This window comes from Dama dama, chromosome 18, assembly GCF_033118175.1.
Source record: "Dama dama isolate Ldn47 chromosome 18, ASM3311817v1, whole genome shotgun sequence".
Lineage (NCBI taxonomy): Eukaryota > Metazoa > Chordata > Mammalia > Artiodactyla > Cervidae > Dama > Dama dama.
In genome coordinates, this window is record NC_083698.1 from 9,208,086 (window position 1) to 9,221,488 (window position 13,403).

At 42.3% G+C, this 13,403-nt stretch overlaps 2 protein-coding genes across 3 annotated transcripts in view; one reads left to right on the forward strand and one right to left on the reverse strand.

Moving 5' to 3' along the window:
• LOC133072052 (protein lifeguard 2-like) overlaps positions 1-13,403 on the reverse strand; it is a 28,340-nt gene that overhangs the window by 12,739 nt on the left and 2,198 nt on the right. For both annotated transcript variants that reach the window (XM_061164884.1, XM_061164883.1), the window contains exons 2-3: positions 5,120-5,388; positions 1,461-1,539 (exon numbers count right to left, since the gene is read on the reverse strand). In XM_061164884.1, coding sequence (XP_061020867.1) covers positions 1,461-1,539; positions 5,120-5,388 — 348 coding nt within the window. The remainder of the gene's footprint in view (positions 1-1,460; positions 1,540-5,119; positions 5,389-13,403) is intronic.
• LOC133072054 (cytochrome b-c1 complex subunit 7-like) lies at positions 6-1,454 on the forward strand. The gene has a single exon (XM_061164886.1). It carries the CDS (start codon positions 583-585, stop codon positions 916-918), a length of 336 nt encoding a protein of 111 aa, XP_061020869.1. The 5' UTR covers positions 6-582; the 3' UTR covers positions 919-1,454.

The following is a 13,403-nucleotide window of genomic DNA, read 5'->3' on the forward strand; positions in this document are numbered from 1 at the left end:
AGAATGATATTGTCTTACACAATAAGTAGTTTATTTTGCTAACTAGTATAATATTTAAGTATAAATTAAACAATCTCATGGGAAGAAAGGGGGAAAACCCTAAGTAGTTGACAGTGACAGATGGGAAAGGAAACAGTGAAACATATAACTGTTAAACTGTAAGATAAAGATAAACTGTATCTCACTTCTTAAAATAGGGTCATAAAAAGTACAGTCATAAGTAGTAAGTGAAATTTGGATAAATGCAAATGTCCCAGTGAAGATTTTATTTAGAAATACTGAGATATGTATATAAACAAAAGTAATAAAATTTTCATATATTTGTCTAAAATATAGATTTTCAAAGGATGAGTTTAAGCAGTGATGGATCATACTCCGTGAAATAATTTCCGCATTTAACAGAGATCTAGCCTTCAAGGCCTTCACAATCTCACATTTTTTCCTTTACTCGATTTTGTCTGTGGAAATAGCTCAGGGAAAATAAAAAAGAAAATAGTACCCACAATAAGAGTAAGGGAAAAGTTTCTGGCTTAGGAAGTTAAACTCTGGACCCAGGAGGCAGCGCTTCTGGGTCAGGTCAACATGGCGGGCCAGCCGGCTGTTTCATCATCAAGCAAGTGGCTGGAGGGTATTCGAAAACGGTATTACAATGCTGCCAGGTTCAATAAACTGGGCTTCATGCGAGATGACACAATACATGAGAATGACGATGTAAAAGAAGCCGTAAGAAGGCTTCCTGAGAAGCTTTATAACGACAGAGTGGTCCCCATTAAGAGAGCACTGGACCTCAGCATGAGGCAGCCGACCCTGCCTAAAGAGCAGTGGACAAAGTATGAGGAGGATAAATCCGACCTTGAACCACATCTGAGAGAGGTTATTTGGGAAAGAAAAGAGAGAGAAGAATGGGCAAGGAAATAACTTAGTAGTCTAAATCTGTGGAGACAGCTGTTCTCAAGTATTTTTATGAAGTTGGTTAAACCTAAAATGTACGATGTAGGACTATTTGGGCTGTAAATGTATTACTTTAAATAAGTATCATAATTATTGTTGGAAAAAAAAATAAAGTGAAACTCTAGAAGTCTACTAACACTTTGGTCTAGGAGTTGCCTCAGAAAAACAAAGCAATAGAAATGGTATATCCTTCTCAGGTGGCCCAGTAGAAAAGAACCCGCCTATCAATGCAGGATACACAAGAGATGCAGGTTCGGCCCCTGGGTTGGGAAGATCCCTTGGAGAAGGAAATGGCAACCCACTCCAGTATTCTTGCCTGGAGAATCCCATGGATGGAGGATCCTGGCGGGCTACAGTCCGTGGGGTCGCAGTCAGATGCAACTGAGCACAGACACATATGAATGATTAAGGAAAAATAATTTTTTAATGATCAAAATTCAGTCAAGCTAAGTAGTGAGAATTAATGTGGGCAACTTAATAGGTCATCTCCATCAGTAATGAAGACCTACCAGAAAACAAACAGGCTGATGATTGCCCCAGTGATCAGAAGCTGAATGGACAGGAGGAAGAACACTTTTACGATGAAAGCTGAGGAGACAAAAACTTATTTTTATGATACAATATTCAAAAGTAAAAGTATAAATGTAACTGCCTTTTTTTGACACTCAGTGAAATAAGTTTTTCCTCTGATTTTCTTGAGGACAGGAAAGGGAATGTGAGTTTAGAGTTGGCCAATGGTGTGCCAACTAAGTCTCAGCCTCAGCATCAGTCCTTCCAGTGAACACCCAGGACTGATCTCCTTTAGGATGGGCTGGTTGGATCTCTTTGCTATCCAAGGGACTCTCAAGAGTCTTCTCCAACACCACAGTTAAAAAGTTCAATTCTTTGGCACTCAGCTTTCTTTATAGTCCAACTCTCACAGCCATACATGACTACTGGAAAAACCATAGCCTTTACTGGACAGACCTTTGTTGGCAAAGTAATGTCTCTGCTTTTAATATGCTGTCTAGATAGGTCATTCTTTCCTTCCAAGGCATAAGTGTCTTTTAATTTCATGGCTGCAATCACCATCTGCAGTGATTTTGGAGTCAAAAAAAAAAAAAAAAATCAACCGCTGTTTCCACTGTTTCCCCATCTATTTGCCATGAAGTGAAGGGACCAGATGCCATAATCTTAGTTTTCTGAATGTTGAGCTTTAAGTCAACTTTTTCACTCTCTTTCACTTTCACCAAGAGGCTCTTTAGTTCTTCTTCACTTTCTGCCATAAGGGTGGTATCATCTACATATCTGAGTTTATTGATATTTCTCCCAGCAATCTTGATTCCAGCTTGTGCTTCATCCAGTCCAGCGTTTCTCATGATGTACTCTGCATATAAGTTAAATAAGCAGGGTGATAATATAATATACAGCCTTGATGTACTTCTTTTCCTATTTGGAACCAGTGTGTTGTTCCATGTCCAGTTCTAACTGTTGCTTCCTGACCTGCATACAGATTGCTCAAGAGGCAGATCAGGTGGTGTGGTATTCCCATCTCTTGAAGAATCTTCCACAGTTTATTGTGACCCACAGTCAAAGGCTTTGGCCTAGTCAATAAAGCAGAAATAGATGTTTTTCTAGAACTCTCTTGCTTTTTTGATGATCCAGCAGATGTTGGCAATTTTATCTCTGGTTCCTCTGCCTTTCTAAAACCAGCTTGAACATCTGGAAGTTCACAGTTCACGTATTGCTGGCTTTGCGAATTTTGAGCAACTTTGCTAGTGTGTGAGATGAGTGCAATTGTGCAGTAGTTTGAGCATTCTTTGGCATTGCCTTTCTTTGGGATTGGAATGAAAGTTGACCTTTTCCAGTCCTGTGGCCACTGCTGAGTTTTCCAAATTTGCTGGCATATTGAGTGCAGCACTTTCACAGCATCATCTTTCAGGATTTGAAATAGCTCAACTGGAATTCCATCACCTCCACTAGCTTTGTTCTTAGTGATGCTTCCTAAGGCCCACTTGACTTCACATTCCAGGATGTCTGGCTCTAGGTAAGTGATCACACCATTGTGATTATCTGGGTCATGAAGATCTTTTTTGTGCAGTCTTCTGTGTATTCTTGCCACCTCTTCTTAGTATCTTCTGCTTCTGTTAGGTCCATACCATTTCTGTATTTTATTGAGCCCATCTTTGCATGAAATGTTCCCTTGGTATCTCTAATTTTCTTCAAGAGATCTCTAGTCTTTCCCATTCTATTGTTTTCTTCTATTTCTTCGCATTGATCACTGAGGAAGGCTTTCTTATCTCTCCTTGCGATTCTTAGGAACTCTGCATTCAAATGGGAATATCTTTCCTTTTCTCCTTTGCCTTTCCCTTCTCTTCTTTTTACAGCTATTTTTAAGGCCTCCTCAGACAGACATTTTGCTTTTTTGCATTTCTTTTTCTTGGAGATGACCTTGATCCCTGTCTCCTGTACAATTGCATGAACCTCTGTCCATAGTTCATCAGGCACTCTGCCTATCTGACCTAGTCCTTAAATCTGTTTCTCACTTCCACTGTATAATCATAAGGGTTTTGATCTAGGTCATACCTGAATGGTCTAGTGGTTTTCCCTACTTTCTTTAAGTTAAGTCTGAATTTGGCAATAAGGAGTTCATGATCTGAGCCACAGTCAGCTCTCAGTCTTGTTTTTGCTGATTGTATAGAGCTTCTCCATCTTTGGCTGCAAAGAATATAATCAGACTGATTTCAGTGCCAACCATCTGGTGATGTCCATGTGTAGCATCTTCTCTTGTGTTGTTGGAAGAAGGTGTTTGCTATGATGAGTGCATTCTCTTGGCAAAACTCTATTAGCCTTTGCCCAGCTTCATTCTGTACTATAGGGCCAAATTTGCCTGTTACTCCAGGTGTTTCTGGACTTCCTACTTTTGCATTCCAGGCCTCTATAATGAAAAGGACATCTTTTTGGGGTGTTAGTTCTAAAAGGTCTTGTAGGTCTTCAAAGAATTGTTCAACTTCAGCTTCTTCAGCGTTATTGGTTGGGGCATAGACTTGAATTACCGTGGTATTGAATGGTTTGCCTTGGAAATGAACTGAGATCATTCTGTTGTTTTTGGGATTGCATCCAAGTTCTACATTTCAGACTCTTTTGTTGACTATGGTGGCTTCTGCATTTCTTCTAAGGGATTCCTGCCCACAGTAGTAGATATAATGTTCATCTGAGTTAAATTCACCCATTCCAGCCCATTTTAGTTCGCTGATTCCTAAAATGTCGACATGCAGTCTTGCCATCTCCTGTTTGACCACTTCCAATTTGCCTTAATTCATGGACCTAACATTCCAGGTTCCTAGGCAATATTGCTCTTTACAGCATCGGACCTTGCTTCTATCACCAGTCACATCCACAACTGGGTGTTGTTTTTGCTTTGGCTGCGTCTCTTCATTCTTTCTGGAGTTATTTCTCCACTGATCTCCAGTAGCATATTGGGCACCTACCAACCTGGAGTTCCTCTTTCAGTGTCCTATCTTTTTGCCTTTTCATATTGTTCATGGGATTCTCAAGGCAAGAATACTGAAGTGGTTTGCCAGTCACTTCTCCAGTGGACCGCACTTTGTCAGAACTCTCCACCATGACCCATCTGTCTTGGGTGGCCCTACATGGCTTGGCTTAGTTTCATTGAGTTAGAAGTTAGAAGAGTTAGAAGAAGGTCTAAGCGTGGCATATTGTTTCCTGAGGACCTACAGCATTTGCCTGAATTGCTTAACTTCCAACTTCATATTTCATGAAAGAAAAAAATTCTCATTTATTTAAGCCATAGTTTTTTTGACTTCTGTTACAGCTGAATGTATTTCTGATATAGAATTAATAAGTAGGGCTCTGAATTAGTGTTCTTTAAAACTAAAGCCAGTATCATGGTATCACTTTGCATGTTTAAGTTAAGACATTCTGTGTTCAATGACTAGTTCACATTTCTTAAGAAAACCACAATTTATTCACCATAATATGTCTATCATGAATTTATGAATGCCCTGGAAAACTTGGGGAGCCGTCTGTTCTTACATATGTCATGTTTCATAGTAAAGCATCATGGGAAAAACTAAAGGCAAATTTAAATCCTACAACCCACCCCGTGGAAATATTTTAAGAAAACTTTTGCTGTTCTCTTCCAAAAAGGCCATTGCTTCATTCTTACCTCTGCGGACAGCTGTTTCTGAAAATGGGTCTGGGCTGACGTCGTCTGTCGTCGTCTCTGGTGAAATCTGCACCACGTAGGTATCTGCTCGCTTACCAGCCTTTGAGTGTGGATTTCCACGAGCTTGTTGTGGCCCCTCAGTGGAAGGTGCAGTTCCGTAGGACCGAGAAGTCTTGCCCCCAGGATAAGAATCTGAAGCTTTCCGAACCAGATGTTGATGATCTCCAGAGCTAAAGTCTATGGGTTCACTGACCTCCAAGTCCATTTTCCTGGAGAGGGAACACTGTTAGTCAGGTCCTTCTGAGTGTATCACTACAACCTTAGCAACTTCATAATATCAGATGATGTTTTTTCTTTAACTCCCTTGGCTCTGTACTTTCCAAGTCATTGCTCCACACATACTGGTTGAATAAATGATGAAAAATAGTTTTAATACGAGAACAATAGATTAAAATAACTTGATTTCTATTATGAGAGTAATATGTTTATAGATTTATTCTGCAATGAGTGAATAAACTCCCTCTTACATTGAGTTGCCCTGTCACCTTTGCCCTTAAAAAGCTTACATTTTGGGAGAGAAGATAATCAAATAAGCAATCATATAAAAGGCAATAGAAGTAGGGCCAGAAACATGGAGGATATTATGAGAGTAACAAAGTGTGGAAGAAGATGCAGGGAGTAGAAGAGGCTGTCAGAAGCCTCCAGAGAAAGTGAGGTTTAAGGCAAGGTGAGGAGATGAGAAGGAGTCAGACAGGTAAGAGGTAGGGGAAGGGTTTCTGAGGCAGAGGAGTCTGTCTGGACAAGGACTGGAGGAAGCAGAGAGGCAGGTTCCAGAAAGTGAAAGAAGTGCATGTGGATGGAGTTGGGAGTTGGAAGGGGAAAGCAACATGAGGTTAGAAACAGGAGAGCAGAGGGGGCAGGTTGCTGTGGGGCTGGCAAGTCAAATTCATCCTGAAGGCCATGGTTGAGTAGTGGTCCCCCAAAGCAACCCACTCCAGTGTTCTTGCCTGGAAAATCCCATGGACAGAGGGGCCTGGTGGGCTATAGTCCATAGGGTCACAAAGAGTCAGGCACAACTTAGCAACTGGGCACGCATGCATGCAGGTGTCCACGTCCTAACCCCTGAACCTGTGAACCTGTTACTTCGTGTGGCAAAAGAAACACTGCAGACGTGATTAAGTCAAGGAGTATGAGGTGGGACTCTCTGGGTGGACCCAGTTGATTTACAAGGGTCCTTATCACCATACTTAAAAGAGAAAGGAGGGTCAGAGTCAGGAAGGAGACGTGATAAGAGCAGCACAGGTCAGAGGGATTCAGCGACTGTCTATGAAGATGGAGGAAGGGGCCATGAGCTAAGACATGCAGGAGGCCCATAGGAGTTGGAATGGGTAAGGAAATGTATTCTTACATTTGTAGGAATGTATCTTGATTTTAACCTAGTGAAACTTATTTCTGACCTCTGACTTCCAGCACTCTAAGATAACAAATTTTTGTGTTGTTTTAAGGTGTTACATTTGTCCTAATTTGTTACCGCAGCAATAAGTAATTGATACAATGGGGAAATTGCTGAAGGTTTTCCAGCAGGAGGCTGCTGGGATCTGACTAGAAAGGTTACAGGAGGCGCAGTGTGGAGAGCCAACCAGAGGAAGCAAATGTGGAAGCGGAGACCAGAAATCCAGTAAGAGACTCTGGTGGGCTTTGCCACAGCGCTTCTCAACAGAACAGAGTTCTCAGAAAACCAGTACCAAGCAGATCATTTATGGCAAAGCCAAAGGCCCCCATTCACCTCTTGGGAACATGCAGACTCAGGCAGGCTCCTGCTAGTGGCCCCCTGCCCCACAAAGAACCATGGAAATGTCTGAGGAGATGAATGAGATGGGGAGGGCTTGGGCAAACCATGGACCAGGTGGGACTGGCATCTGAAGAAAGTGAACAAGATACCACGCCCCTGGGGAGGCAGACTCTGTTGTATACAATTATCCCTTCTTCTCAAATTAATCTCTAAATTTTACAAAACTTATTGAAATTTTTTTCAGTACTTGAAAACATAACTCTAAAGCTCACCAGAAAGAGTAAATGTATGAGAATAATCAAGACAAAAATTGAAAGAGGATTTTGGGTAAGAGGGAAAATGGAGTCAAAATATAATAAAGTTAAATAATTAAAAGTGTAGTGTTCACAGGGCAACAGATAAATGGATCAACAGGATGGAAGAGATTCAAGAAATAGAATCATATATGTAAGAATTTAATATTTGGTAAAGGTGGTATTTCCATTGTCTTGTGGTATCAGAACAATTAGCTATGCTTGGAAAACAAAGTTTAATAGCTATTTCACATCTTTTACAATAATTCATTGCAGATGAATGAAAGATTATAATAATAAATATTAATAGCCAAATAAGAAAATATCAATGAAATTTGTATAAGCCTTTGTGAGAATGATACCATGAAAGAAATGCTTGACAGATCTGGGGTAGAGGAACACTTCAAATATCATCATAAAAAGATATCAACAAATCTGAAATGAAAAATTCTGAAAATAAAATTTGCAATATTTACTATAATGTAAAAAGAACTTTTTAACATGGAAAAAATGAGCAAGTCAACAGAAAGATGAGAAAGGAACATAAGTACAGGAAATTTATACATTCATACAGGAAATTCATACAGGAAATTTAAATGGTTAATTAACTTAGGAGACCACACCTCACAAATAGTCAAAGAAAAGAAATACAATCGCGAAGTGCTTTTTTTGTTTGTTTAGCATAAAAGACTGGCAAAAACTAAAAAGAGGATTCTCAGAGTTGCAAGGATGTGGAGAAATGGATAAGCCAGGGCCACGTTATGACTGGTAAGGGCCCTGTGCATATTTGCCTTCCTGTGTCCTAACCTCCGTAATAAACTATGAAGGAGTATATTTTAAGGGTTTCATTAGTATTAAAAATAATATCCAGGCTGGATTCACTGTATATTATATATTGTTATTGTATTCATTTTTCTCCTGATTTTAAAAGAAATTTTAAGTTTTCATAACCCCCAGAACTATTGTGGGCCCTCAGCAATGCATCTTCCGTGTCCAGTGACTAAATCAGCCCTAACATAATTTCACAGGAGTTGGCGGGTGGTGCAGACTTTTGTGGGTGAGTGATTTGGCAACATCAATCACAATTCAAAATGTGTGCCACTTTAGACACACAGTTATATTTTTAGGAATTTCCCTCATAAAAATATCCACACAAACAGGCAACAATACGTGTGTAAGGAAGTTCATTATATCAGTCATTTTAACTCCAAAAAATTTAAAACAGGCTAAATAGCCAACATCAGAGGAATGGGTTATCACTAACACAGCAGAATTGAGGGATATGCTGAATTGTATGAATTTTTATAATGAAAACTTTTTATATTAAAAAGATAGTTACATTTCCTCGGGTAAATAAAATATTTCCCTTTTTGATAAAATCCGGACTCCTCTGAGGAACACAGTCTTCACATACAGCTGAGAAGGGTTAAAAGATGTTCAAACAATCAAGTTGGTTTTGTTCCCTAGACATCCCGAAAATCGGAAGGCGGAGAGGCAGCAAGATTCAAAGAGCACTTGAGACCAGAACCAAAGGAAGAAGAGTCAAAGACAGCTGAGACTGCCTTATAAAACTATAGCGGTTGGCTACCTGAATCACAAAATGTGGCTTTCACCCAGTCCTCAAAGAGCTGTGTTGGCTGCTAAGCCAGCAGTCATCGAAGGACAGGTCGGCATAGGTGCGGATACTGAGAAGCGAAGTTCTGAGTGGCAGTTAGGGGAGTGACAGTTGGGGGATGGGGTGGGCCGGGACCCCCGCTGCCCGGGAGAGGGGGTCTGAGCCGGTCCCTCTGCTGGGCCCTTAGTGGCCGCTCATGGCCAAGGCCCTCGGCGCTGAGTCTCAGGGAGGCCTGTTCCGCCGTCTCCAAGCCGATTCCGTGTCAAGGAGGGTCCCGAGGCCTTAGCAGAGGCAACCGGAGGACACGGTATCCGCACCACATCATCACCATTTCCCAAACAGGAGGAGGACGCTTAGGAAGCTCCACCAGAGATCCCGCATGGTTATTTCAAATAAGGAAGACTCTTTTGTGATCCAGTCAGTGCTGGATGTTGGGCGATGACGTTAATGGGCAACTTGAGTGCCCACTGTGGTGCAGGGGGATGCCTGCTCAGGCTGCAGGCCAGGGAGGAGCCTGGCAGGGAGGCCCGATGCAGGCTGGTTGGTGAGAAGTCAGGTGATGAGGTGGGGGCAGTGAGGAGGGCAATGGGGCGGGCACTGTTCATTCAGCCGAGGAAAGGCTGACTGATCTATTAACCCACACGCATTAGACTGCTAACTGATGCCTACCTACTGAGGCTTCCCTGGTGGCCCGGTGGTGGAGAACCCGCCTGCCAGTGCAGGAGACTTGGGTTCAATCCCTGGGTCAGGAAGGCCCCCTGGAGGAGGAGATGGCAACCCACTCTAGTATTCTTGCCTGGGAAATCTCACGGACAGAGGAGCCTGGTGGGCTGCAGTCCATGGGGTCACAAAGCGTCAGACATGACTCAGTGACTAAAGAACAAGAACAAACAATGCAGGATGTGGGGAGGTAGAAGAAACACAAAGAGGAAAACCGCAAACTTCCTTTCCTCCACGTGCTCCTAGTGCAGCGGAGGAGACGAGGGTCCCCTAAGGTAAAAGGAGGGAGAAGGCACAGCAAGGAAGAGCTTTGGCAGGGGCGGGGGAGGGCTGTGACTCCTGGCATGAGGTTTCCTGGACCAAGTGATGCCTGAGCTGATTCTGGAAAGATGGATAGGGTCCTTATAACGCCTTGAGAGGGAACATATTCCAGGTAAGGAGAACACCCTGAACCGAGGCATTGGCATGGGAACCATGGGGCCACACACACGAAACAGAAAGTAAGTTCTGGGTTATTTGCACAGAACGTGTGGCTGCCGTGGGAGACAGGGCTGCCATGATGCCCCTCCTGAGGACAGAGATGAGGTTGCAGGAGTACCTGCCCTGGCCCTCTCTGTCTTCCTGCACTTCCATAGGTCTCACCCTGCCCAGTCCTCACGCTTTCTTTCTCTAGTTTGTCAATGTTAATAGGCAACTTGAGTTAATTACACTTTTTCCAAGATTGTAGTTGGGGGAGAGGGGTATACATTTGACCAGCCTTGTCAAAAGAATGCTTCCTCCTGTCTTATTAGCCTTAGGATTGGCAATATATCAAGCAGTGCCCAGGTTGAAGAGCTGTTCACACCTCACTTGTGCTAACTCACTGAATCCTCCCATTAACCCATGAGGTGTGCGCTCTCGTTATCCTCATTTGACAGGCAGGTAAAGGAGACTCAGTGGCTGTGTGCCCTTGAGGTATGCAGGACAAGGGTGTGGTTGGACAAGGAACTCTGCCGGCCAAACAGAACCAAGATACAAGATGTGGTGAACAGCATCTCTTTGAAACAGGCCCTGGGATATATTTTATGCATTTTTTAAAAAGAGCTTTAATTAATGAAGCATGCAGCACCTAAATCATGCAAATTAGACTGCATGTTGACAATGATAATCCCCTGGGGAGCTCAGCTTTATTTCTTTCGAATAGTGTGAATGTTAAGACCTTGGGAGGTATTCATTTTTGTGTTCACAGCTTGCACACTCACAAACATACATACTCACAGACACACTGCACCTGCAGAATATTCTCAGACATACCCATAGGCACCAAATCATCTCTTTCCCCTGGGTCCAAGCTAGGACTCTCTCTCTCCTGTCAATCTGAGATCTCCCGTGGCACCTCGGGGAGCCCTGGCCTGGCCAGTGGTGGCTCCGGCTCTTGCTGCGGTGCCCATGACGGAGCAGGACTGGGTCAGAGCCTCCACTGACAGTGTCTTCCTGAATCCTTCTCTCCCGCCCATTTCTCTCACCTCCCAGCTTGACCCCACCCCCCTTCCCCCTACCCGTCACATAGTCCTATTTATCCTTGCAGCACACTGGTCTATTCTGTTAACACTCCAGTACATCTACATAGGAGCTTTGTGACACTATAGCTTTGCTGCTCGGAAGAGAAGCCCTATGTTTTGACTGAGAACTTTGTGCCAGGTGTGATAATTGATCAAATCTTGATGCAGCCCTGGGGTGGGTGATACCCTTCCCAATTTACAGACAAGGGACTGAGATGCTGAGAGGTGGTCTGCTTGCCAGTCCTTGACTAGATACTGTCTGCTGTGACCTACCACCTCCAACTGGCAGAGGATTTTTAGGACCAAGAAACCACCAATTTCCTTCTTTTCCTTTTGATACTTTTCCCTCTTTTTAAAAGTAAAAGTAACAGGCAATGTGGTAAGAAATATTTCAAATGATAGAGGTGCAAACAAAAGGCTACATATTGTATAATTCCATTTACACAAAATGTCCAGAACAGGCAAATTCATAGGGAAAGAAAGTAGATTAGTGGTTGGGGGAGATTTGACTTAACCCTTTGACTACTTAATGGTTACTTAATGGATAGTGTCTATCTGGAGTGATGAAAATGTTCTAAAATTAGATAGTGGTGATAGTTGTACAAATCTGTGAATATATTAAAAACCACTGAATTGTATACTTTAAAAGGGTGAACTGTTTTGTACAAATAAATAAAGCTGTTAGAAAAAAAAAAAGGTGCAAAAAGAAAAGTATAAGCCTGTCTCACCATCTCTCTGTATCGATTAGCAACAATGTTTTTGCTGAACAGTTAAAAAAGGTACACACCAGGTACACAGATATTTAATTTACATACAGTGATCATGTTCTATGCACTGTTCTATAAATTGCTTTTTCACCTCTTCATTATATCTGAAATCTTTTCATATCAGTAAATATTAATAGAAGAGCTTTGAATGGTTTCCCATCTCACTGAGAATAAAATCCAAAGTCCTTTCTTTGGCTGACATGATCTTGATGCCAAAGCCTGACAAAGATATTACAAGAAAGGAAAATTATAAGCCCCACTCATGAACATAAATACGAAAAACCTTAAAATATTAGTAAAGTAATCCAGCAATATGTGAAAAGAACCAGTACATAATAACCAAGTTGGATTCAATCCATTAGTGGCAATATTAATTTAACATTCAGAAACCTGAATTCACATTATTAACAGACAAGGAAGAAAAAGCAGGACTTGCCTGATGGTAAAGTGGATAAAAATCTGCCTCCCAAAACCGGTGACACAGGTTCGATACCTGGCCCAGGAAGATCCCACAGGCAGCTAAGCCCATGTACCATGACTACTGAGCCCACGACTACTGAGCCCAAGCTCTAGAGCCCACGAGCCACAGCTGCCGAGTCCACACGCTGTAACTACTGAAGCCTGAGAATTCTAGAGCCTGCGCTCTGTGACAAGAGAAGCCACTGGGCAATGAGGAGCCCAAGCACCGCAACTGGAGAGCAGCCCCCACTCTCCACAACTAGAGAAAGTCCACGTGCAGCAGCAAAGACCCAACAGAGAAAAAGTAAGTAATTTTTTAAAAAGGAGAAAGAGCATTATGATCATCTCACACAGAAAACTGTTGGATAAAATTCTACACATTCATGATGAAAACAGGAATAGATGGGACCTTCCTTACCCTGACAAAGGGAAGCCACAAAATCTACAGTGTTAGCAATCAGTATAGTGGTGATCTCTGGATAAAGAGCATGTGAGGGGCTAATGTTCTATTTCTTGATTTGGTTGGCCCAGTGCGGTGACTTTGTGATAAGCTGTATATAGATGCATTGGATACTTTACAGTATGTATATTACACCTAATTTTAAAAGGTTGTAAAAATTTTTTTTAAAAAATCAAGGAAAAAATGTGGTTCTTTCTGATGATCTCAGAAGGGTAGAGGGTGTAACCAGGAGCTATGGGAGCTTACAAGGACAGGAGATGGAGATGTTGGAATGAGGAAGAATGGAGAAAAGAGGACATTGAATGGTTATACATGTGGATGTGGGCCCCAACCAGGATGGTGTCTCTGGAGAGGAAGCTGGTGAGCCAGGGGCCAAAGTTTTCTGTGAGTGAGAGGCAGTAATCTCACAGGAGGAGGTGTGAAAACAGGTGTATCAGTGGGAGAGATATATTAGGGAGCACAGAATTTAATACCTAGATGCCTCTCACAGAGTGCATCCTTCTACAGTGAGGAGACCACACTGTGTACCTGTTCTCCTCAGCCACTTTCACAACTGCTCTTACAGCCCATAACAGTCTGAAAAGTAGTTAATTTTTTGTGGTACTATTGGGGAACCCTAGACTCAGAGCCAGGAGGA